Raw genomic sequence first — 26,312 nt, 5'->3', positions numbered from 1 at the left:
AGTACATTAATAAAAAGTGATTTGGTAGCATGCTTGGGATTGAAGCGACATTACTGTAAAACACCTCTATCAGGTGTCGGAGAATTACCTTATAATGACGGAACCCACATTGTTGAGTTTCATTTTAAATCGGAAAATAAGAAATGTTTACTATCAGCCACGGCGGTTATATTAAAAAGGCTTACCTCGTATTTGGTTCGTAGGTTACGGACGTTATCGGCAACAGTTAAACTTTCGGGCGGTGATCATAACATGAAACATATCGACGTCATTTTCGGATGTGACGTTTTAGGTAAAATTTTGACCGGTGAAATAATCGATCTAGGTTCGGGCGGCCCGTACGCTTTAGGTACGATTTTTGATTTTGCGGTTTTCGGTCCGGCGCGGTCGGCGGATTTTTATGATTCGGAGTCTACTTGTGATAATAATAATTATGTCGGTATCACGCTTATCGAAACTGTTGAAAGGTTCTGGCGGTCAGAGGAACCACCGTCGGCGACCATAATGAATCCGGCGGATTTAGAATGTGAAAACTTGTTTACGACTACTACGTCGCGGGGTTTGGATGGTAAATATACTGTTCGATTACCATTAATATTAGGTCATCAGCAGCTAGGTGACTCTAAGGAAGTTGCGTTACGACGTTTCTTGGCCATAGAACGTCGAATGAAACGGCAACCGGAATATCGAGCTAAATATGTAGAATTTATGTCGGAATATTTACAACTCGGCCATATGGCGGTTTCAGCTTTTGATACTGAGTCGAAACAAGAACATTATTTTTTATGCCACCATGGAGTGTTCAAAAAATCTGGGGATGAAAGGATTCGTGTTGTTTTTAGTGGTAGCGTTCAAACTACGACAGGCGTATCACTAAATGATTGTTTGTATTCGGGGCCAAGATTACAAAGTGACATTACGGTGATCATAAATAACTTTCGTTTGCCACGGTTTGTTTTTACCACGGATGTAAAGATGATGTTTCGACAAACATGGGTACATGCGGACGATCGGAAATATCAACTTATATTCTGGCGTGCGTCACCTGACGAGCCGCTGCTTATTTATGAATTAACGACAAACACTTACGGTTTAAAATCTAGTCCTTTTGTCGCTATCCGGTGTTTACATCAGTTGGCTAACGATGAGGAAAATAGATATCCTCGCGCATCGGCATTGCTACGTAATAATAGCTATGTAGACGATCTCAACGGCGGAGCCGACACGTTGGAGGAGGCGATGTCCTTACGGAATGAGCTGGTATCTCTTATGAATACGGCCGGCTACGGCCTTAGGAAATGGGCATCTAATGATGTCAGACTATTAGATGGGTTACCGGTAGATCACCTCGAAACTCCTCATTCGTTTGACCCTGACATGGACGGTTCTAGTTTCATCAAGGTTTTAGGGATCCAATGGGATCCAAAATATGACGTATTTACCTATCGACTTAGTCTACCGGATCCAGGAGTAATTACTCGGCGATCTATCTTATCTTTATCGGCGCGGCTTTATGACCCTTTGGGGTGGGTATGTCCGGTTGTATTTCGAATTAAATTACTATTGCAAACTCTTCTTGGTACCTTTGACAATTCACGCAAGGTCGAATGGGACGCTCCGGTACCAGAAGAGGTAAAACAAAAATGGCAAGAGATATTATCGGACTTACCTAATCTGCGAAGAGTATCAATACCTAGGTGTCTCAAGTTTGATAACAATGCTACATATTCAATTCACGGGTTTTCGGACGGCTCATCACTCGGTTTCTCAGCGGCGGTTTACTTACGATCGGTTAACACAGACGGGACGGTCCTCGTGCGGCTACTCATGGCGAAATCTCGATTAGCTCCATTGAGGACTAAGCACACAATTCCGAAGAAGGAATTAAATGGAGCGGTTTTATTGGCTACTCTTATTAACCATCTCACCTCCTCGTTAGAGCGTGATATAAGGTTAAGTGAAGTAATCGCTTGGTGTGACAGTACCATTGTTTTAGCGTGGTTAAAAACCCCGCCACACAAATTACAAGTATATGAAGGAAATCGAGTTTCACAAATAATAACCTCCAAATCAGCTATCATTTGGCGACATGTCCCAAGTGAATTAAATTGCGCGGATGTCGCGTCGCGCGGATCCACGGCGAAAGAATTGCTGCAGCACCCGCTATGGTGGGAGCCGTGTTGGCTGCGAGACACCCCTGACCATTGGCCTGGTCAGTGCTCGGATTTCCCGGCGGATATGCTACCCGGTATACGGACCACTTCGGTTAACGTTTGCACTTTATCGGTTTCGGATTTTGACTTAATGGATCGGTTTAGTTCATTTGAAAAGCTAATACACGTCACGGCTTATTTACTACGGTTTATTCGGCATTGCAAAAATAAGGATAATAAATGCGGTAATATTCATATATCAGTTTCGGAGCGCAGGGACGCTACTACATGTTTAATACGGTTAGTACAAGATCGGCATTATAAGTCAGAGACGGCCTTATTACGGGAAAATAAACAGATAAACAATACATTACGGCGGCTAAATCTGTTTTTAGATAAAAACAATTTAATTCGGGTCGGCGGTAGAATTGATGCGTCCGGACTACCATATAACGCGCGGCATCCAATTTTGTTACCGGGCAAAAATCGGTTTACGGAACTATTAGTTACTCATTATCACAAGGTATATTGCCACATCGGGGCAAACTCACTTGAATCTATTTTATCCTGGACATACTGGATAGTCGCCGCGCGGCGGGTAACGAGGAGTGTAACCTTCAAATGTATAGCGTGTTATAAAGCCCGGCCGCGATCGGTGCAACCTTTCATGGCGGACTTACCCCCCGATCGGGTAAAATGCACACGAGCATTTCTCGGCACGGCAACAGATTTCGGCGGTCCATTTTACATAAAATCTAGTAGCCTTCGTAATGCAAAAATAGAGAAGTGTTTCCTTTGCATATTTGTTTGCCTAAGTACTAAGGCTGTCCACTTGGAAGTAGTTAGTCAATTGTCGGTTGAGGCCTTCGTTGCGGCGCTTACGCGTTTCGTATCTCGGCGTGGACTACCAAATTTATTGCGGTCAGATTGTGGTACAAATTATACGGGCACTAACAAATACTTAAAGGAACTGTACTCGTTCCTGCGGCAAAAACAACCTGAGATTGACCGGGAATGTGTTAAGCGCGAGATTAAGTGGCTCTTTAATGCACCGTCAAGTCCAAATCACGGCGGCTTATTCGAGGCGGCAATTAAGTCTGCAAAGACTCATTGTAGGCGTGTGCTTGGTGAAGCTCGTCTCACATTTGAACAACTGGCGACCTTTTTCTCCAGGGTTGAAGCGGTGATGAATTCACGACCATTATGCCCTCTAAGTTCGGATCCGGCTGATCTAAGTGTATTGACTCCAGGTAGTTTTTTGATAGGGGAACCTTTGGTAGCGCTCCCGGAATACCCGTATACGGAAGTTAAGGAATCCCGTTTATCTCAGTTCCAACGGATACAAAAGATGACCCAACATTTCTGGATACGGTTTAAAAATGAGTATCTTCATACGCTTCAGCAACGCTATAAATGGACCTCTCATACGGAACCACCTAAATTAAACGATTTAGTATTGATAAAAGAAGATAATTTAGTCGCGCTTAATTGGAGGCGCGGACGTATAGTTCGGCTGCTGCCAGCTAAGGATGGAATCGTTCGCGTTGTTGAAGTTAAAACACAAAACGGTGTCTTATTAAGACCCGTTTCCAAACTCTGTAGGCTACCTATAGAAGATTAGGAACCAAGGAGGCCTTGGTTAGGCGGGGGGATGTTCGGGCATTGTAATCTTTTAATATGAGGGTAAGTCGTTCCGGAGCAAATTCGGGGGTAAACAAGAAACCACTGACGTTCCCTCACTCGGCTCGGGCGCGGTCTGCAACGCATGTCGTCTGTGCGCTATTTTTTCCCAAAATTCGGTATTTCGGTGTTTTCGGCGAACAATCAGTTTGTGGTGCTTTGTATTGACCTCTCAAGGACCTGGAAGTGCTAGCTAGCTGAAGAAGGCCCAGGATCTTCAAAGTCATCGGAGTGTGCTCAAGGTTAGTGGCTATATCCCATATTGAATGAGTGCAATGCCTGTCCAAAAGTTTTAATATGCTAGGGAACCTAGGACCAGCTGAGCTATCGAAGGGTTCATACGTGAACAGAAATGTTGACATGACTTACTTCAAATTAGGTCCGGAAATACTACATATCAGGTGCGATAAGTGATGATGATATGTAAAGGAATTTCATACAGCCTTACACACCTAGGCCTGTAAGGCAACCTTTTGTTTTTTAACGTCAAATAATGGCACGTCTTGGCGTTCAACTATAAAAAAACCTATAAGCAAAATTCTGCCAGTATGCTTTTTTTCATTTTTTTGGCTTTTTTCTTTTTTGTGTTTGTTAAATATTATTTCAGGGATTCAAAGGGGAGTAATACTAATAGAGGCCAGAGCCGAGAACGATAGCCTTTTACCATCAAAATCAGGTGAAAAATAATTGGCGGCATATGAAATTTTTATTCAATGGAAAATCAGCAAAAACGCCTAGTCTTTCCTGGAAAACGTGTTAGTAGCTTACTTCAATGAACTGGTGAATAAGTGCCTATAAGCCCAGCTCGCTTTGATGCAATTATTCGATGTTAAAACTGTAAGCCACCATTTTGAAAATTGTAGGTACTTGTACTGTTTTGACAAAATAAATCTGATTTATAAGTTTTGTTTTTTCTCGCAAGTGTGTTGAAAAACGTCGTATGAGACACGTGTGCTATGGTCATTACACACGTCGGCTTTCTAATTGCGCGCTCGCTTGCAGCTCGCGCGCACAATATCGCCTCGTGTGTAATGACCAACTTAGCACACGTGTATCATAATGTACTATTACGAGATAATTTAATCTATAAATATGATAAAACCTCTTTGAACTAACATTTGAAACCTTATGGTTGGTTTTAAAAAAATGGATTACTCGACCAAATTAAGAAGGCTCCGTTTCCATGCATATTATTATTAGCAATCAGTTACTTTCTTAACGCAGTCGGATAATATAAAAAAAAGCACGCGTGTTATAATATACTGAAAAAGCACGCGTGTTTAATATCTAGGATTATGAGCCAAAAATCGGTGGAATAAAAACGTCGTTTTGAGCAAGTGTGTTGAAATAGTAGATTGTTAACCAAGGGTGGAAAGTGAACCATATCACCCGAGATATAGTTCGAGGGTGAGACGTAGACCGTTATACCTTTACCCGAGTTGCACTACTTTTCATGTCGACTATGAGGAGAGTCGAACACAAACAAGAAATGTGGGTTTATGAGTTATGATTGCAGGAATTGACGCCATTTACATTTTGATCGGAAAAAATCTAAAACCATAGACAATCCGATCTTAAATTGGGATGTGTCTGAAACGACCTTAATGTATACGCGCCTTAAAAAAAGTGAAACTGAATTAATGAATGTGATGATAATATTTTATGAAACATTCAGCGTGATTTTATATTTATTTATTAACAAATATTTATGTTTATTTCATACATTTAAATATAAAATACAAGTAGTGTATTTTTTTAATAATGCAATGCTATTGACATTTAATTTCGATAATGGTTGGTATGAAAATGCAGAAGCTAATATGGCTGTTAGCCGTTGCTCGAAGTACAAATAAAAATGAAAAACTTTCCACCCTAGGGTGGGAAATGCAATTTTCCACCCGGCTATCTGCCTATGAAAGGTGAACTTTCCGATTAGGAGAGATGAAAAAGAAATTCAACAACTGTGGTCACTGTCAACGATGATGAAAACCTGTTTTGTTAAACTAGGTATCGCTGGTTCTTTGAAATTGTGTTCAAGTTCTTTATCAAATATACTCTCGCCGTAACGTTACACATATGCAAGTTACGGAACGTTTCCAAAAAGTCAGAAATGTTCTCGGAAATTTGCACGCGTTCGTACGTTTGTATCTAGAAGCAGCCGTGGCCTATCCTCTTAATATGATCGTCAAGCCTATATTATACTTACAAATAGGTAGCTTAACATAAACATTCGTAAAAATGGAAGACAAATACCCACTATCTTTTGTAAGTTATTATAACATGTTTCGCTGACTGTACTATCAGCAGCAACAAGACAGACTCCCCTGCAAACAAAATTCTATTTAGGGGCTGTCAACTATCTCTGTAGCGTAGCTGTTGTTTATGTTCAGTCGCCATCAGATATATCGGAGCGGCTAAGGTGCTCACAAACATCTGAACACGTATCTATTGTCAAGGCGTTAAGAGTGCGTGTTCAGATAATTTTGAACACCTCGGCCGCTCCGATTTATCTGATGGCTACTCTACATTCCAAATATTTTTCATAGCTTTATGTAACTCGTATTTGGCAATAATCTCCTACGTGTTCCGTTATTTAGGGTCTTCAAAATCAGGTAACATTTTGTATTACATTAATTTTATTTTATTTACAAACCTAGCCTAATTAGGTACTTAAATCTGTTTCATTGTAGATTTTCCTCCAGAAATCAATGCGGTCTGGATTCGGCAAAGAGTCCATAGTAAGATTCTGGTCTATTATGATATATCTCAGATTAGTATCGTCGCTAGCTGGCCAATCTATGTCCAGTGCCGAAGATTTCAACGAAGTAGGGTTTCTGAAAAAGAGTGTTTACGGTCAGTAGTTACTTATAATAGACAGCAGACGAAGCTAGGTTCATACGGCGACTATTTTATACGATATTTTCTCGCATACGGTTTTACCGTAGGTATACCAGATGACCGTTCACGCGGCGCGAGGTCCATTCGGTTTTTCATGTAAGTATGCGGTCTTCCCGTATGGCTAGGTTCACAACCTTATATACTTACTCTGGTTCACATGGAGTAAATTTTGCTGTCACTACAACGGAATTCGATACGGTATACGGGATACGGGATACGGGAACGACGTAAACGAAAAAAATTAACGCCGTGTGAACCTAGCCTGTAAGTAGTGTCAGCGGATTGTAACTCAAGAACCGTAGGTAGGACCAAATTAGGGTTTCCGGTTCCTCTCTTTGTAGTAAAAGTTTAAAAGTAACGTAACTTAGTTTAGGCAAGCTGGAGTGAATAGAGTTCTGCATATAGAAGTTCCGCAACTGTAAGGTACTTACCCGAACTTCGCAAAATTAGTCCACATACTAGTCATTCTTTCAACAGTTTTTGCGTCATTTCCTTTCAAAGGCAAAGGCCAATAAATGGCCGGATTGAACAAATAGAACAGCTCGTCACCATGGGCCGCCCCCCTCAGATCCTTCAGGCCCAACAAGATCTTCGCCAAGTTTCTGTAAGAGTCGTACTTGAAGTAATAATTGTAGATAGGCAAGTGATTCTGATTCAAGAAGTACTCGGTTATAGCTACTGATGGGTATTGGAACATTACGTCAGATATTAGATCTATTAAATTATTCACGGAAATATTATTAATAGTATCATTTCCGAAGTAAAATGTCTTGATTTTGTTTGCAGTATCTTTTCTCTCTTTAATACTTGAAAAATACATGTTGTCAGGCAAAACAGCAGCAAAGTTAGCATTTAAACTTTTATATACTTTCTTGTTTAGTTGTGTCACGTATAGTATGCCTTCCTTATTGTTATAGCCAATAATCATAGATACTTTATTGTACTTTCCCGATTCAAGTATTTCTTGAGGATTCATGGCCAGGAATGGTTTGCTATTAACCCCCTGCTTTTCAACGCAGGGTCTAAATACATATTTTGACAGAAGATTAGTAGATGTGACTGATGCACTTGCAATTAAAATATCGTTTTTCGTGGAATTTTTGAAAATCCTTAATAGATCAAACGGGTTTTTCGTGTTGTAGCCCATCTTGGCAGCAACTAATGATGCTCGCTCTACCGAGTCATTTGGCAGAGCGAAAGGCGATAGAGCTGAGGCGCTTTGCATGATAGCTCTTCGGAACAGGCCTTTAGCTGCGGGAGATAATATCAAATAGCTGACTGATGCTGACCCTGCACTCTCACCGAAAATAGTGACTAAGTCTGGGTTACCGCCAAAATACTTAATATTATCGCTGACCCACTTAAGTGCAGCCACTTGATCTTTCAAACCGGCGTTTCCTGGCGCACCCTTAATTCTGAGGCACAGAAAACCGAAGGGGCCTAGACGGTAGTTGACAGTTACGACAATAACTCCTTTTTTGACGAGCGGTTGAGGGTTGTAGAGATAGGCGCTACTGCTGCCAGTCTTGTAGCCGCCGCCGTGAATGAACACCATGACGGGGTAAAGGCGCTTGTAGCTGACCTGGCCGGGCGTGTACACGTTCAGGATCAGGCAGTTTTCAACACCCACGGGCAGTCGTAGACGGTCGTGGTATTGGGCACAGACGACGCTGGTGTCAGACGCGTTGAATACGCCCAGCCAGCGCGGTGGAGGGCCTGCCTCCTATAATAAAACCATAGAAGGAACAGGTAAATAAAAACGAATCATAAATGTAATTTAGTACTTATTCACATTAGTATATTTATTTCACCTACTTTACCTGGTTCTATTTTCCTTTAAAATTCATTTGTAGTTTTACATGCATGTAAAATGTATAATTGTTGGTGCAATAAAGAATATTTACTTACTTACTTTACGTCGGCCAGGCGTATGAATCAAAAATAATGGAATACATTTTGTAAATTGTTTTGATGTACTCTAAAAAAATGTAAGTTATTTCTAGGGTTGCCAACCTTAGTGCACAGATTTGCGGTACATTTGCGATCAAATTGCGGGACTTGGGTATAAAATGCGGGACTCCTTTACCTAATAGGCAACCAAATGAAGGAAAATCGGGGGAAATAATTTGTGTACAAGCGAATTTTGGCATAGTTGTAGATAAAGTTTAAAGGTCCCTTTTTTAGTTTTTGTAAATAATGAGTAAAGTACCCAATACCCATAATGACCCAAAGCAAAAAAAACTTACACGGATAATTAACATAAAATTTCCTACAAGAAACATGATGAACACTTTTCCCTAGGATCATAGTATTTATAAAGTTATTAAAACGGGAAAGTAAAATAATGTTCAACACATTGATTACAATTTACTCCCCCTTTTAACAAATCTCAAATCTCATTAAATATTGATCCTAGCGAAAATGCGTAACTTTTTTGTAGAACATGGGGTGGCCCATTGCAAAAAAATATTCTACATAAAAAAATTATAAAAAATGTTCTACAAAAAAGTTACGCATTTTCGCTAGGATCAATATTTAATGAGATTACGAGTTATTTACGAAAAACTAAGAAAAAGATCTGTGAATTGATTGTATTTAACTTTCTCTCTTTAATATCGTTTTAAATATTGATCCTAGAGAAAAAAAATCTAAAGGTCTTTTTTTTTTTAAATATGTAAGTAGATTATTTACGTATCAGAACATTGTTTGCTATTGGCCACCGTTTACGACTTAACAAAACTTCCGTGAGACATAGACATATTAAATATGAAAAACAGGTCACTCACGTTTTTTTAAAGTCGAAAACGCTCCTAACGACAAAAAAACTCCTGACGACTCTCCTCGGAACGGAGTGAAACATGTCGAGCGTCTTCGACTTAAAATACGTGAGTGACCCGTTTTAACACATTTAACACGTTTACGACTTATTTACGAGCTAAAAAACCTTTAAACCGGGGGGGGGGGGGGGGTCCTTTCCCGTTAGCACCAGTATCCATCAATACTTTCAGTATGTTGTTTCATGCATCATTATCTACAACGACTACAACTATGCCAAAATTCACTTATACACGAATTATTTCTCTTGAATGGCAATTTTTGGCCATCGTTTTGTGAGCTATAATTGGGTAAGGTATATTCCGTCAACGTATTGAAAAGCATGAAAAATTTAACTGGCCGGGTAGTGCCGATCGAGCGAATGAGAGCACGGTGTTCTCGCTCGATACTCGCGTCGCGGTATTTTCAAATTAAAATCACGAGCTCCCAAATTAGGTACCTACTTTATAACTGAACATTCTTATCAGTGCTAAAAACTAGTCTAGCCTGAAAACGGGACATCCCGCATATAGCGGGACGGTTGGCAACCCTAGTTATTTCCTTCATTTTACTAGTGGTTAAAATGGTTATTTATAAGTACCAAAATAAGAGTTAAAAATAGGTAAAAAAAAATTGTTTATTTCAGACAGAATCCATAGAATATTAATAATATTTACATAACACTTAAGCTATGTTAGTAGTGTACAGGCCAAATAAATAATAAATCACAATAATATCAAAATTTTAGTTTAAATATCTGCCACCCTCTGGAACACCCACTGGAACACAAATATAGGTAGTAAATAGTAAGCTCAAAATGTACTTAGAAATGTTAAATAGTTTGATTTTACAATTTTAAACTATTTTTTGGCTAGTGTAAACCGTTCCCGCTCCCGAAATTTAATGAACGGTTAATATAGCTATAGCCTAGCCTGTCCAACAACTTTGTCAGTAGAGAAAGCGCTAATTTCAAATTTTCTGTGGGAAGTTAACCCTTCGCGCCTAGGTACATTTAAGAAATTCGCCGTTTTTTTCCTACTGATGGAAATGGCTTGACAGAATAAAATATCTAGTTCCAGACAACCTTAGGGCAGTGAATAATGTTAATATACAAAAGGGAAAATGGAGACTGCGTTTGTATGGAGAAGCGGTCACGTGGACGTGAAGTCGTCGTCTTTAACGTTACCTACTCATATAAAATTTACGTAGTCCAAGTAAAGCGTTATTTTATTTTATATTATTTAAAATTTACATTGCCAAAACAGAAGGACTTTAACGCACTGATCTGAAACACCAAAAAAAGAGTTTTTTTCGTTCCATTACCTGAAATCTCTCATCTACCGTGCCATACGGTATTCCCAAATACTGCCAATAGCCCTTTTTCATCTCCAACCCCACCAGTTTCCCCTGAGGTATTTGTAGCACCGGCGTGTTATCCGCAGCACCATGTATTTGGAGCACGAATACTTCCACTACACATATCATTAGGAATCGGGCCATGGCAAGGGAAGATTAAACTTTTCGACGCTTGTGCCTCTTGTAGTACCGTGTGACCACATTGACTAACTTTAATGACACGCGACATTCTTTCTTATAGGATTCTGTTCGTGCCAATAATCGATTCCATTGTGGTATCTAGGCAGTTACATTATACCTGCAGCTACGAGTTATTTATTGAGAATATTGCGATTTTTTTGCGTCGTGGTTAAAACAGGCCTTACTGCCCCCTGTGTTAATACCTAGTTTTTAACCCCGACGCAAAAAGAGGGGTGTTACAAATTGGACCGCTGTGTGTAGTGTATGTACTGTGTGTATCTGTCTGGTACGTCAGTACGTAACTGGAAGAAACGATTTGGATGCAGTTTTTTTTTCATTTGAAAGCAGGTTTTCTAGCGGTGATTCTCACTTTCATGTTAAGGAATGATTACCTAATTCGCTAATTAACATGATAATACAAATATTCACTTCTTCAAGAAGTTGCTTTTAAGACCCCTATTCTTTTGGGCGGCTCTATTGTCTGCGTGATAAAGTTATCCTGACTTTACGTAAGTATTTTTAGCTTATCGGCCCGATCCGAAAAATGAGATACGATAACGTTATGTTCTGGTTGACCGAAGCGTAGCGTAGGTCTACGTTTTGACTCGCGCAATCTGCTTTCGTATGTCCGGATGTTCTCCTCTACAGGTCGCAATTCTCAACCGATTCACGTGAAATTTTGCGACCATATTCTATGATTAAATATAATTTTTTTGTCGATCCAGTTTTTTGAATTTTTTCAAAATGGCGGAGTCATGGTACGTCGCGCCTAAACAAATAGCTGTATCGATATAATAAGAGTTTCCTCCTTGTGAGACATGGTTACAGAGTGATTTGCGAAAAATTCAGATATTTTAGAACGCTGGTTTAGGGGGTATTTAGATAAGTAGGTTTTACTCAAGAATAAGTAACCTAATTTCACCGTGTAACATATATCCATTCGTGGCTCAATTGGAATACACTAGCTTTACAATCATGAGGTTCCGGGCTCTAATCCCAAACAATGAAACTTTTTTGTTTTTTTTTTTTCACTTTAATTTCCTATTTTTTATTGACTAAGCTTTTTAACAGGGAGAGAGAAGAGGACCCTGGATCTATTCCCTGAATTGTAACATTTTGTATTTTTTTTGTATTTAAATTTCGTATTGTTGATTAAGCGAGCACGAAGCGCGAGCAAAGCGTATTCGTTTCAGTTTTATCGTCTGAACTTTTTTTTACAGCCGTTAAAGTTAAAGGAAACGGACAGTTGCGCAGGCGAAAACGGGTTCATGTTTAAAAAAAATCTGAGCAGTTTTTGCATTTAGCTTAATTTATCAACTTTGGCTTTGCTATAGAGACGTAGTTGTAGATTGGAATATTGATATTATATTAGGAATAGAAGTTTAAACGTAAATGTATGTTATATTGCTTTAATAAAAAAAAATTATATATCATAGCTAAAAGAGGGAAACGGTTTTCTAACATTTTTCCTGCGTGCAGTCGCCGCAGAAAGTTACGGTACGGTTCATGGCATTCTTTTAGAAAATTTTGGTGCATATAGATTACTAAGAACCGGCGATGCTTGCTATAATCTTGTCTACAAAAATTCAATGTCCACAAATTTGCAGGAACACAGTGTTCCGAAGATTTATTATATATCTTCTGTTGATATTTTAGTCAAGGTATTCGATGTAGCAAAATGATGTTTTAGCGGATTAGATTGCCAAATCCTATAGAGATAAAACACTACAGAGTGAAGCTCTGATGGCCCTTCTTCTGCCGACGAAGATGGAGGTGGTGCTACTTTTACCATTCAGGGGATGACCGACTAACTGTGGGCGTTTGGAAACGGGAAAGGGAGTATTTTCTCTTTCCTTCCCATTTTGTAGGCGTTGGCAAAGAGAATTTCAAATGGAGGTGGATTGTCAAACAAAATTTTGTTGCTACAGTAAAATTGCTGCTATATCTTTCGTCACATGATAAAAATTTGTAGTACGCCATTTGACTTTCCTTTCCTTGATGTTCTTTTTGATCCTTATTCGTTTACTAATATACATATGTTAAAATTGTTAAAGACTTAAAAGTGGCGCCATCTAATAGATAAAAGGCCAAATGTTTGACAGCATCGTTTCGAGCGATGGCGCCATAACGTTCCAAAAGTTTTAATCATGTGTCCAAAGATGGCAGTAAATTTACGTGTCTACAAAGTTTTCTTAGTTAATAATTAATGAAAATTCGTTTTCCGATACGAAAAAGTATCTATAAAAAATTAAGAGCAATTAACATTATTTAGAGGTCGCTATAAATGAAACAATACTGCTATACAAAATAGTATGAAAATAAATTGACCCATCAATAATTCTGCTTTGGAAATATCTTTAAGGGCTCTTTATTCGTTTTATTTATTATTTATAAGTATGCTAAAAAAAGATGATGATCCTTTTTTTTTTGTTTTAGGTAACTTTGCATTTTTTTATTTGTATGAGGACATTGCAGATCACAAAATCATAGCGACCACCTATAATCATTCGCAAATGAGTTCAAATTTGGCACATAGATTACTGTTGTATAAAGGGAGCCATGTAAAGATAAAATCCTTTCAACTTTTTTCTACATACAAAGTTGGACCATCCTATTCGATTATTATATTTTTTTGTCAATTTAGTTTTTATAAAGTCTTCTAAACAGCGGAGCCATACATTTATTCAGTTTTAAGGGCTCCTCTACACAATGGCCCAGCGTAGGCCAGTCTAAGGGACGCAGCTATGCGGTGAAATGAGATAGCAATATCACTTGCTCCCTCTAACGCAGTGGTTCCTAACCTTGTCAGTTCTGCCACCCCTATGACTAACTAGGGAACCCGATTTTACCCCTACTCCCAATAAATATCAATCTTTCTTACAAGTCTAATTTCTGTTATATTTAATTGAGCTTATTACCCCCGTAAATACCAGATTTACCACTACGGGGGTAATTACCCTCAAGTTAGGAACCGCTGCTCTAACGCATAAATGCGCCCCTAGGACTTGCCTACGCTGGGCCATCGTGTAGAGGAGCCATAAGCTATGCTCGCGAGGTCTACAGCTCACAGAGCTACTAGTTTAGATAAGTTCTCATTTAGATATCGTTTGTACTACGGAAGGTAGAGGTAAGGAATAGAATCTCCATGTATGAATTACCAAAAAGTGTTCATCAAAAAACCTTAAATAGGTGGCGCTACAATACCTAGAATACTTGAAAAAAAAATCAAATCATAGACAGCGCACTTCACTCCGTCAGTAACGCCTAGGTTCTTAGCTACTCTAGCGCTACTCTGGAGAGATTTGGAACTATTAATTATAGCTGACAGCTGGACACTTTTGCAACAGTTCTGCCTATGGAAATTCTATTCCTTACCATAGTTTGTACGTCGTATAATTGACAGAAGCAGCTCGATTCGGGTAACCAAAGTCACTTTGACGTAAGAAATATCGTATGTTAACGGCACCAATCGTGTAAAGTAAATTTTATTCGTGGAATACAGGTGTTACAGTGAAGGTCTTATATATAAAGTAATAAATAGAACTCTGTGTTTTGCCTATTGGCATACAAATATTAAAAAGTCACATACATATGTCAATAATAAAATTATTACAAATCAATTAATTAATATTCATATTAAGTACCGTTTTCCGTTGGTGAAAGTGCATGATCTGGGTTTTGTTTAAATTAATTTGTTTAAATAAATTATTCTTATTGAGCCATATTATCATTTCATTTAAAACCGAGTTTATATCGTGTTCATAGTTAATATTTTCATTCAAAACTAACAATTGAGGTACTATCATCAGCAAACATGATCATTGGATGATGAACTTTACTCGGGAAGTCGTTTATGTACACTAAGAAAGGAGTGGGCCAAGTACGCTGCCTTGAGGGACACCATATTGCGTATTTAATTCTTTAGAACCATATATTTTTTCCAATTTACTTGTTTTGCAGACTCTAGATATTTCGGTATATTGTAGGCGAATTTTGAGATAAGATTCTATGAGATTTAAAACATTACTTCTTATGCCATATCTATTTAATTTGTAAAGAAATACGTGGTGATCAACATAATCAAACGCTTTGGTCATATCTGTAAACAGTGCACAAACAGGTACTTACCTATTCGCTTATCGACATTTTCAATTACAATTTTTATTAGGTCGTATATTGCCATGTTTATGGTGATATTCTTTCTAAATCCTTTCTGTTCCTTGCATAGAATATTGAATTTATCAAAGAAGTCGTATAATTTTTGATATATTATTTTTTCAAATATTTTCCCAGATACCGGGATGAGGGCTATTGGTCTGTAATTTTGTGGATTATCTTTATCGCCTTTTTTTATATAATGGTTTAATTATAGTCTTTTTTAGGCTATCCGGATAAATGCTAGCACTGATGGATAAGTTTATGATGCAGCTTAAATATTTGTCTAGAATATCACTAACATATTTTATGATGTTTGTATCAATGTTGTCATAACCAACGCTCTTTGTGTTTTTCAATGACCATATGATTAATCTAACGTCCTGTGCTGATGTTGGAGTCATAAACATGGACTGTGGATTAAAATCTATTTTTGTTTGTACTTGTCCATTTTGTGAAGATATAATAGGCCTGTGTGTAAAATAATTATTGAGCGTATTAGCTATTTCTGAAGGATCAGTAATAATTTGACTGTCTTGCTTAATTTTTCTAATACTTTTTTTTGGTACATTCATCTTACAGTTGTTTATGATTTGCCATGTAGTCCTTGCCTTATATTATTAGTCGCATTTATTTTGTAATTATTTTGTGCTTTTTGAGTTAATCTAATAATTTTTTGATATTGGCGTATGTAATTTTTTAAGAGAAGTTTATTATTTTCAGAGGGTGAATATCTGTATTGTCACAGTAAAGCCCTCTCTTTTTTGCTACATACTTTAATGTCGCGAGAAACCCATTTAACTCTTTTATTCGTTTGAATAGTAATTATTTTTTTAGGAAAGCAAAGACTGTATAGTAAACGAAAAGTTTCCAAAAAATAATCGTATGCTATATTTGGATCACACGTATTGTAGATATCAGAAAAAGACACACTCGATAGGTAATTTCTAAATTTATTTATGTTTTCACTTGAGTAGTCATATTTTTGAACCCTCCAATATGGTATTGAACACGATTTTTTAATAGGTATTTTGAGTTGAGCCGTATGATCAGAGAGTCCAAGGTCGAGTATATAGCTTTTATGTTCTCGCTTAAGATTATGGGCAAAATTATCTATACATGTGTTACTTATTAATCTCATCGGTTGTTTGATTTCTAATTTTAAGTTGTAGCTAGGTATATAAAAAGGATTCAAATTCCAGTGTTACACTACTTCTGTTTAATATATCAATATTGAAGTCACCACAAATTATTATATTCATGTCCAATTTATTATGTATTTTACGCATATTATATCTAGTTTTTCATAGAAAGTATTAAAGTTGTTTCTATTTGGGATTCTGTATACACAAACAATTACTGTTTTATGTTCGAGTAATTGGAACATTTAAGAGAAAATTTGGAGTATTTTTAATATTTCACCGACATCTGTAAAATTTCTACTGCTTTATGCTTTAAAAGTCCAATTCGTCCTTTATGTTTTCTATGTATTTAATGAATGCAACTGCAATTGGTTTCAATATTATTAACTTATAAACCCTTTTCCCGGCATAGTAGGATTTATCAACCACATACGCGCCATTAGAATTTCAACTTTAGCATTCCGATTTAAGGTTCAAATTAGATTACACTTTCAGGAAATGTTACTTGTCTTCAACTGAACCATCAAAGCTGGATTAATTGGAATATATTTTGATTTTTTGGGAAAACCTTGTAAATTGGTGCGGCCTGGAAAAGGGTTAAAACTATGGTTTTTTGATATAGTCATGGAATGTATTTTTATTTTATTTTATTTATTATAACATTAAAATATAAAATATGTGTACTACAAAACAAAATATTCGCCAAACTGCGAGACAGTTTGTTGGCGATGAGCTCGCTCGTTATACTTATAAAAAGGTACATAATTTTGCACTGTCCTACCGTCCCGGCATGGCCAATTTTTATGTAGGTACCATTGGTATGGCACCATTAATTTTCAAACTAACGAATATCAATGAAAAATTAAACTTAAGCAGCTCTTTGGCTCTTGTTTACGGTAAAATGTTGCCAGCGATTAAAAACTGATGGTAAATACTTGGTTTACAGGATTTGTCTATACCATCCCATTACTGGTGCCTGTTCCATTATAGGGGTGTTTACTATAGATAGATCTTATTGGGATCACAGCGGAATCGAAATAAACGTCAATTTTGACATGTCGTTTAGTTATCGATCTTTCTAAGATCTTAAACGTGTGTTTATTTTACCACTTAGTCGGCGCGATTGATGCTGGTTTGATGTGGTTCCCATGCCAAATTACAGCTTTTTAGTATGTCTTTATTAACGATCACTGATATAAGCCACGGATGCGCAGATGGAGATAGCGATATTATAAAAGTTCCTAGTCGCCTACGGAACTCTGAAAATCACCGGCTCATAGATGTGCCTGTCATGGAAAAAAACTATTGATTGTAGCTTTGTGATTATCATCAAGTACCTACGTACATGCGTGTAAATGCGCATTGGAATGATTGCAATCCAACAAGTTGTTATAAAGCTAATATTAGCTAATAAAACTGAAATGGTTTTTACATTGAATTTTACACTAAGTTCGGTCGAGTTCACAAACATATTTACAAGCAAACTTATTGCTAGTGTCTTAGAGGCGTGTGAATATATTTTTTGAACGTTGGCTTGTAAATATATTTTTGAACTCGACTGTACGTATTAGGTACAACTCGAATGATGTATTTACCATATACTATTAGATATGGTAACTATAATACCTAGTTATTTGTTTTACAAGGGGGCAAAGTTGTTGTTTAACCGCTCGTGCCTATATATTGTTACCCGATCAAGCGAAAGATGCCAAAATTGAAACTCGAAAATTGGTATCTTGAGCGTTGCGAGGCGTTAGATTATAACTGTAACATATCAAACCAAATCAAATACTAATGAACGTTATTAAATATTTATCATTCAAAATCATAATTTAAAAGTCAATTCTACCAGCTAACATAAGGAAACAACTAAAAATTGCATTTTATTACTTTGCCCCACATGTGGATAAAATGCAACTTTCTCATTCGTTTTTAAACAATCAACAGGGCCTTTACCAGTTGGTGTGGTGAAATAGTACATTACGATATAAGCGACAGTACCTCGTGTATACATATTTTTGGCACTTTGTCCGTATCAATATTTTCAGACGTGACTGTAGGATTATGTCATTTAAACACAATCGTTGTTTACACGACACTACGAGTACTATCTACTATAATATGGAAAACTTGTTACTTAACCGCGCGTAAATGATTGTTAATTGTTCTCCGTGCCATTGACACATTTTAGGGTTTCATAAAAAAACAGGAAAACGAAAATCGTAAACATACACGGTTTTGCATCCATAGATTATAGCAAAATAATCATTCTGACTCCTAGCGATGGTGAATCTGTATCCACTATAGGCTATAACCGCGAAAATCAAAGTTCTTCAATTGCGGGCATTTTTCTCTGTCACTGTAATTACGTCTTAGTGAGAGTAAAAGAGAAAGATCCCCGCAATTTCGATTTTCGCGGTAGGCCCCCTAACTTTAAACCTAGGGTTAGTAGGTACGAGGTACGAGCGACACGCCCCCGGCTTCGCAAGGGTAGAACACAAGTAAAACCTTAAGGGGATACAGATTTATACATATATGGTCATTTCTCCATACAAACGCTCTCGACATTTTCCTTTCTTGATTTTGGCCTTAGATGAATTATTTTTTATATGAGTTCAATATTACCAGTATCTGTGACTGTACGTTTTGCTTTTTTTGATGTTTTTTTTAAATAACTAGGTTACTTCAAACAGCGCTAAAAATGGCCAAATAAATGCGCCGTAAACAGACGCCTAGCGTACTTATATACAAAATCGGCTATAATAAACGCAATAATCAAAACGGTCAGACACAGATAATTTCTTTTTCATTCTGTTCCCATAATTTGGGAACTTGTCCTTATTGTACTAATTTTAGGAGACGTCCCCGTCAGCGCGACGGAGATATTTAACCCAAAAATCTCAAATCTGAACAGAGGCTCAGCTGATATATCCTCTTAAGGTTCCATTGGACGCCACTACGCTGGATTTCCCTCACTAGTACACTGTGTGGACGCTGGGCGCTGGATTAACTGGACGGTCGACACACAGTCTTAACAAATGATATACCTAAACCTTCCTCAAGAATATATAATTAGGTAACTACGAGCGAAAAGGCACCATTCATTTATTACGTAAGACGATTTTTGCCACTTTTTGACCCCATCCCAGCCCTATGTAAGAAAAAATAAGAATAGGCCGACCCCTCCCCACTATATCACGTAAGAATTTAAAGGAAAATATAATAAAAGTTTAGATTTTCGTATTTCTTTTCAAACAATTCATTATTGGAATGTTCATTTATGCCTACAAAGTTACTGGAGCCCGTCTAAGCTAACTTTGTATTGTGTTTAATATCATAGAGTGTGGAACTGTAAAAGTATTATTTTAAAAGTCATGATTTCATAGAAATTTGTAATCTTACGTAATTGTGATCTTACGTAAGAACGATGAAAACCCCTTCCCACCCCCTTGTAAGAAAAAATAAGACATGTTCGACCCCTCTCCCAATGAATGGCGCCAAAGACAATTCCCAACATGTATAGTGAGAAAGACTCTCCTCTCCTTCCCTGCTTGCATCACAAATTTTAATAACTAAGTATTACAGAATACCATGCATTCATTACAACGAGATTTATCTACTCGGTAACAGAACCCTTCAAATCGTTTACTGGAGTCGTATTTGTTTTCATTATGTTGTGATTTCATCTTTATTGTTAGAAAGCGTACAAAAGCAATCAGAAACAGTAACTTACACCATTTTACACCAAATTATTGACATAAATAACGTTCGACAGGCCTCTAGTCAAAAAAATAGCAATGTTAAGCGAGTAAGTTTACTTAACGCTTGAATTTTTAATAATGAACTAAAGTGAAGAGAAGCGAGTTTACTTATTTGAGCATTTCTTAAAAAAACAACGTCACTTGTATTCATTGTGAAATTTTCTGTGAATTTTATATCTTTCCTACTTAGAATCACGACAATGTCTTATTTAAATGCTCATTTGTGTAAATTACCTGGTAAGATTGACTAATAATAATAAAAATAAATGTTCAGCTGTGCTCGTAGTTACCATCCCTCATGATGAGAATTTCGTGAAAGCCGAGAAGGATAATTCCCGCAAGTACCTTGACTTGGCTCACGAGATAACCGTGTGCATCAGAATGGCGAGTGACACCAAGAATTTCTACCAAATATTTATAAACATATTGTACCTGTAGTGTACCTTTAATAGAAATCAGCAGGGAGCGTGCATGAACTGTAGAAGGCAGCACAGGAGCCGTCCGATTTTGGCGCGAGGCGTAAATGTGATGTTTATTGTTCCGATGTAGTCCACAAGATGGCAGAACCTACTATGCACAAGAAAACACGTGACGTGTAAATGTACATGTTTATGGTTCCGATTCAAGCCACATGATGGCAGACCCTCCAACGCGCACGGTCCCTGTAAATGCGGGTGGACCTTTCGGGTGGTTCCGTAGCCAAATGGCAAAAAACGGAACCCTTATAGATTCGTCATGTCCGTCTGTCTGTCGGATTATTTAAATAGCTAGGTTTAAAGAGAGGTGCACTGATTACTGTTAAAGGTACACGAGGTACATTGCAGATACAATATGTTTATAAATATTTTGTTAAAATTCCTGGAGGTCCACCCGCCATCCTGACGCTCACAGATAACCGCCATGTGAGATATTTCTAGACGATTATTGTTCCGATAGCGAACGGTCTCATATATGTATAGCGAAGAGTCTCGCTCGATCAAGTGGCTGAATCAAGGGTCAGAAATTTATAGAAAAACACCGACTTCGAAAACCTCGGCTAATTACAACGAGACCGACCTAACTAACTGTGAAGGACCGTGTTACTGAGTAGATAAATCTTGTTGTAATTAATGCATGTTAACCGACTTTGACAATTCATTCATATTGATAAAAATATACGAATTTTCGTCCAGGAAGCGATTGGTCATGGAAATTTGCTAGCTAGCTCGCGGTCTATTATTAAGTATCGAACCGGCACAGTGAATCGGTATTTTGTGCCATGAGTTTTGACATGACAACAAACCATACAAGCGGAGCGTGAATCTGTCGACCTAAACGCGTAAGCGCCATGTATTTAACGGCGCTTACGACATTTTGGTCGTGTGGTACAGGTTGCGATTGCGGCAATTTTATTGTTTGGTGCCTAATAGGTAGGTAATAATAATAACTCAATGGAAAAAATGGGCCGTCTACTTTTCAAGTTGCTTCTATCGTAAAGAAAATTTGTAGGCATTGTCAGAAAGACTTTTTCACGTCAGCAGCTCGAACAAGGGTAATAGGGTTGTTTCCAATTTTTTCAAACGCTTGTATTACGTTCTATAGTAACTAAAAGTTGCCCTAAAATTCAACTTTTATACTAAAAACAGCTTTAAATATGTTAAATTTACAAAATATATTTTGACAGATACTTTCGCGCCCAAAACGCTCTTTAAAAATTGTGTGACGTCACAGTTTACGGTTTGACACATAACTACATACACACGTAGAAGATACGAACTGTCAACTGACATTTGTCATTTGTTGTTTATCGCCTAACTGTCAACAGTGTCAATCCGAGAGTTGTGACGTCATCAGAATCTTCAATGACGTTTCGAGTTTGGTCACGAGACGTGTGCCAAAAGATATATTAAATTCAATATTTACAAAAATATGGTCATTACAGGTCCCCTAAAAGTAGTTTAACATGTTCTTATAATCCAAAAGAATTTATTGCGATATAATTCTGCCCTAAGATTTGTAGATGGAAACAACCCTATTTGCTGCTTAAAAAGTTATTTGTACAACAAGAGAGCAAAGTTTGATATTTCTTCGAGTGCTTATTTTGAGTCCCGTGCAAGCGAAAGATTCTATAATTTTTTACGACAGCTGTGTGAACATATTTGAAAGGTAAAAATACAACCTGAAAAAATGTAATCCATCACTAATTCACTCATGTTTTCTTAAGGTATTCTAACAATTAAGTTTAATTACCGCAATAAAACAAAACGAAAGTAATTTGAATAAAATAATACGGAAATAATGAAGTAACGAACATCAGTTGATAGTTCAATCGACAACTTTTTTTTGTAAAAAAAACTTTGTAAGATACGGTCCGAATTGCGGATATAACTACTTGTGAACTATAGTAGAGATAATTATAGGTATTTTTTTAAGTTCATTGTTTGATTGTATAATAAAATACGTAAAATATGATGTTTTTAATAAATTTTAAACTTTTATTTCATTAATTAATTATTACGATTGAGGACTCGTAGGGTGTTTTGGAACAATGCGGTATGACTTATTTCGGGGGTCTAATATAAACCGTCAATATACCGTTGAATTACGTATGCACAATTTTTTGTCTCTTTCTTTTAGCTAATGACGTGAAAGGGACAAAGACAATAGAATCCAAATATTTCGAACTTGTATTAGGCCCCACACGTTTAAATGACATTCGAATATAAAGGTCACTGGAATGTTATTTTGTCTCACTAAGTGAACAAATTACGATTTTGCTCACTGTTTTTAAGCAGCAAATTACCCTTGTTCCAGCTGCTGACGTGAAAATTTTTGCAAATAAATGTTATTGATTGATTGATTCATACAAATGAAAACGCTAGTCAGATATATTAAATAAAATGGAAATATTCATTTATTTATTTACATTGTCATTTTTGTATAAGCTCTTTATTATTTTAATCTTTTTGATATTTTAATTCAGTAATTTGTTTTGAACATTTTTATATTTTAATTGTAATTTAATGTTTGATTTTCGTTTTCATTTGATTACCAATTTTGACATTTATTATCATATCTTTTTATTTTAATTTTATTTCAATTTTGAATAATGTAAATGTGTAATTTAATCTTGTATAATGTCATTACTAACAAACTATATGGGCCTATTTTGACCTGAAATAAATGAATTGAATTAAATTGAATACCCGAGCCTACCTAGCGCCACCGGAGACATAGGAACTATTATTTAAAGTTTATAGTCACTTTTGCAACAGTTCTACCATAAGAGATTGTCGCCCTTTCTCTACCGTCCATAGTTCGTTGTATTTGGCTATTTAGGTTTGGTAGAATTACCTCGATAAGTATATGTTGACTATTGAAAAAAAAGTACAGTCAGCAATAAATTTTTGACAAAAAATATAACTTGTGTGTATGTATTTTGTATTGTTTTGTATGTGCTTCTATATTTTACTATTGTATTAAACCTATTAAGAGGATAGGCCACGGCCGCTTCTCCATAAGTCCATACAAACGTAGTCCCCATTTTTCTCTCTCTGGATATTGAGATTATGGAAAGTGTTATTACATATTTTGATGTATATTAACCATGCCTAGCTATGTTTGACTATTTTCGTTTTTTTTATTTGTGTAAAAATAAGGAGCAAAAAACCGATTTCATTTCATTTGTATTTTACTTTTATATTCATATTATAAAATACCTACCTAACCGTAGATCCAAGATAAATAAAGAAATAAAACAATAGAATAGAAATTGCTATTTTTTAACCACATGCACACACACACACACACTTACACATTAATTACATTTAAAAATTACATAATATTATTTAAAATACAGTAACAAATATCCTTAATTCAAGCTTATTATGATACAAATGTGATATAAATAGAGAAAAATTGCGAATGTCATATATGTACATAAAAATAAAAGTCAACAATAAAGAATACAATAAATTCAATCAGTACCATTGATGATATGATCATTAATTAATTAATCATTGAAGATGAATTATTGATGATTTATTATTTATACATGCCTATTCTATTGCAGATACGTGATTGGGATCGGGATTGTATACGCCATGCTATGGATCACTAAGCATATAAATGAAAACCTAAAGGACGTCCCGATGGAAGAAGATATTGTCTTTGCACCAACCCCTCAATTATGAATAAGCTCTTACTATGTAGGTATAAGCTTTGTACAAATTGAATGTTTTTAATAAAATATTGAAGTTATAACTGTTTAAGTTCCTAGTTCTTGGTATGCAGTAAAAGTAAGTTGATAATAGAGATAAGAACGGCTTTAAAATGATGCCTATGCAAAACATCACAGAGTCCTGTGTCATATTCTATATGTATATGGTTTGATGGTTTGATGACCTGTCTGGCCTAGTGGGTAGTGACCCTGTCTATAAAGCCGATGGTCCCGGGTTCAAATCCTGGTAAGGGCATTTATTTGTGTGATGAGCACGAATATTTGTTCCTGAATTATGGGTGTTTTCTATGTATTTATACTATTTATGTATTTATAATAACATTATATTTATCGTTGTCTAAGTACCCATAACACAAGCCTTATTGAACTTCCTGTGAGACTCAGTCAATGTGTGTAATAATGTCCTATAATATTATTTATTTATTTATTTATTTTTCCTACTCCTCTACTGTTATCTGTCATTTATGCATTCATTAACACGAATATAAGAATATACATAAAAGATTTCAAGAAAAGTCTATATTGTCTATTCCTCATAAAAGCTCTTGTGCTTTTATAAGCTATAATGTTACTGCGATTAATGGCTACCAACCTAACAAAACCAAAACGAATACAGTTTTAAACTAAGTGCATTGCTGCCAACTTACAAAATATTCATTTGGTTGCATAGTAAAAATAATTACTTCATAAGTCAGAAACACGCATGTGACACCCGTAATATAGCAACACCCATAGACTACGAAGACCGCTTAACGTTGCTTGTTAGTCTCCGTAGGCTACGGTGGCCAAAATTGAGAAAAAACTGTCCAAAAAATTAATTTAGCAAGTAGCAAGTACCAGGGCCTCATGAGTTACGAGGTGTCGCCGACCGGCCGGCCGCGGCCCGGGGCGGGCCGGGCGCGTAACAAGGTATGCTCGCGCGTCTTGGCTATATACTTTTGCTGTAATTTGTTTACCTAAATTAAGATTTATTTTTGTTGACTCGTAGGAAAAATATTGTATGCAACGTTGTATAAGTAGGTCAAAAAATTCTCGTGGCGTATTCCTTTACAATGTTCGCCTACGCCTTCGGCTCCGGCTCACATTGTAACTCACGCCACTCGCCTTTTTTGACCCTTCTTATACAACTGTTGCATAAAATACTAATACAGGGTGCCCATTTTACCACTTTGGAAGTGTATCTCGCGCAAACTATTCAGTTTAGAAAAAAATGATATTAGAAACCTCAATATCATTTTTGAAGACCTATCCATAGATAACCCATACGTATGGGTTTGATGAAAAAAGATTTTTTGAGGTCAGTTCTAAGTATGGGGAACCTCCAAAATTTATTGTTTTTTTTTTCTATTTTTGTGTGTAAATCTTAATGCGGTTCATAGAATACATCTACTTACCAAGTTTGAACAGTATAGTTCTTATAGTTTCGGAAAAAAGTGCCTGTGACATAAACGGACAGACAGACGGACATGACGAATCTATAAGGGTTCCGTTTTTTGCCATTTGGCTACTGAACCCTAAAAAGTTCATCAGACACCTCCCAACTCCTCCTTCCTCTTTGTTTGAAATTGTGCAAATCTGTGAATAGCCGTATCATAGAAAATATTTGGCCGACCTAAACCAAATTATTCTCATTTAATTGCAAATTTAGTCTACTTATAAGTCTCTAATGTTTTTTGCCGTAACAATTTACAAAAACGTAAAAAAAAAATCTTGCGAATTTTCAAGTATTTAACTGTGATCTGTACCCCTAGTGTAACTAAATTCGATTTTGAAACGTGACGAACGCGTTTGCGTTAAGTCTCATTTTGTATAGGATTTTGAGTTTCCAAAACGTCCCGCTTGGCGCGCTCTTTCTAAATCCAATACAAAATGAGACTAAACGCAAACGCGTACGTCACGTTTCAAAATCGAATTTAGTTACACTAGGGGTACAGTACCTCTAGTGTAACTTCCA

The 26,312-nt window shown here is 36.6% G+C and overlaps 3 protein-coding genes across 3 annotated transcripts in view; 2 read left to right on the top strand and 1 right to left on the bottom strand.

Annotated features, from left to right (window-relative positions):
* LOC133534730 (protein retinal degeneration B) overlaps positions 1–26,312 on the top strand; it is a 228,934-nt gene that overhangs the window by 134,241 nt on the left and 68,381 nt on the right. The window lies entirely within an intron of this gene.
* On the top strand, positions 830–24,389 carry LOC133534733 (uncharacterized). The gene is made up of 2 exons (XM_061873977.1): positions 830–4,075; positions 24,191–24,389. Exon 1 carries the CDS (start codon positions 976–978, stop codon positions 3,772–3,774), a length of 2,799 nt encoding a protein of 932 aa, XP_061729961.1. The 5' UTR covers positions 830–975; the 3' UTR covers positions 3,775–4,075; positions 24,191–24,389.
* Positions 6,452–11,123, bottom strand: LOC133534735 (juvenile hormone esterase-like). The gene is made up of 3 exons (XM_061873987.1): positions 10,869–11,123; positions 7,163–8,454; positions 6,452–6,667 (listed from the first exon to the last, which is right to left on the bottom strand). The coding sequence occupies exons 1-3, from the start codon at positions 11,043–11,045 to the stop codon at positions 6,496–6,498; spliced, it is 1,641 nt and encodes a 546-aa protein (XP_061729971.1). The 5' UTR covers positions 11,046–11,123; the 3' UTR covers positions 6,452–6,495.

The sequence above is a fragment of the Cydia pomonella genome, chromosome 2 (genome assembly GCF_033807575.1).
Source record: "Cydia pomonella isolate Wapato2018A chromosome 2, ilCydPomo1, whole genome shotgun sequence".
Classification (NCBI taxonomy): Eukaryota; Metazoa; Arthropoda; class Insecta; order Lepidoptera; family Tortricidae; genus Cydia; species Cydia pomonella.
The sequence above is the reverse complement of the archived record's forward strand: the minus strand, read 5'-3'. Positions and strand labels throughout refer to the sequence as shown.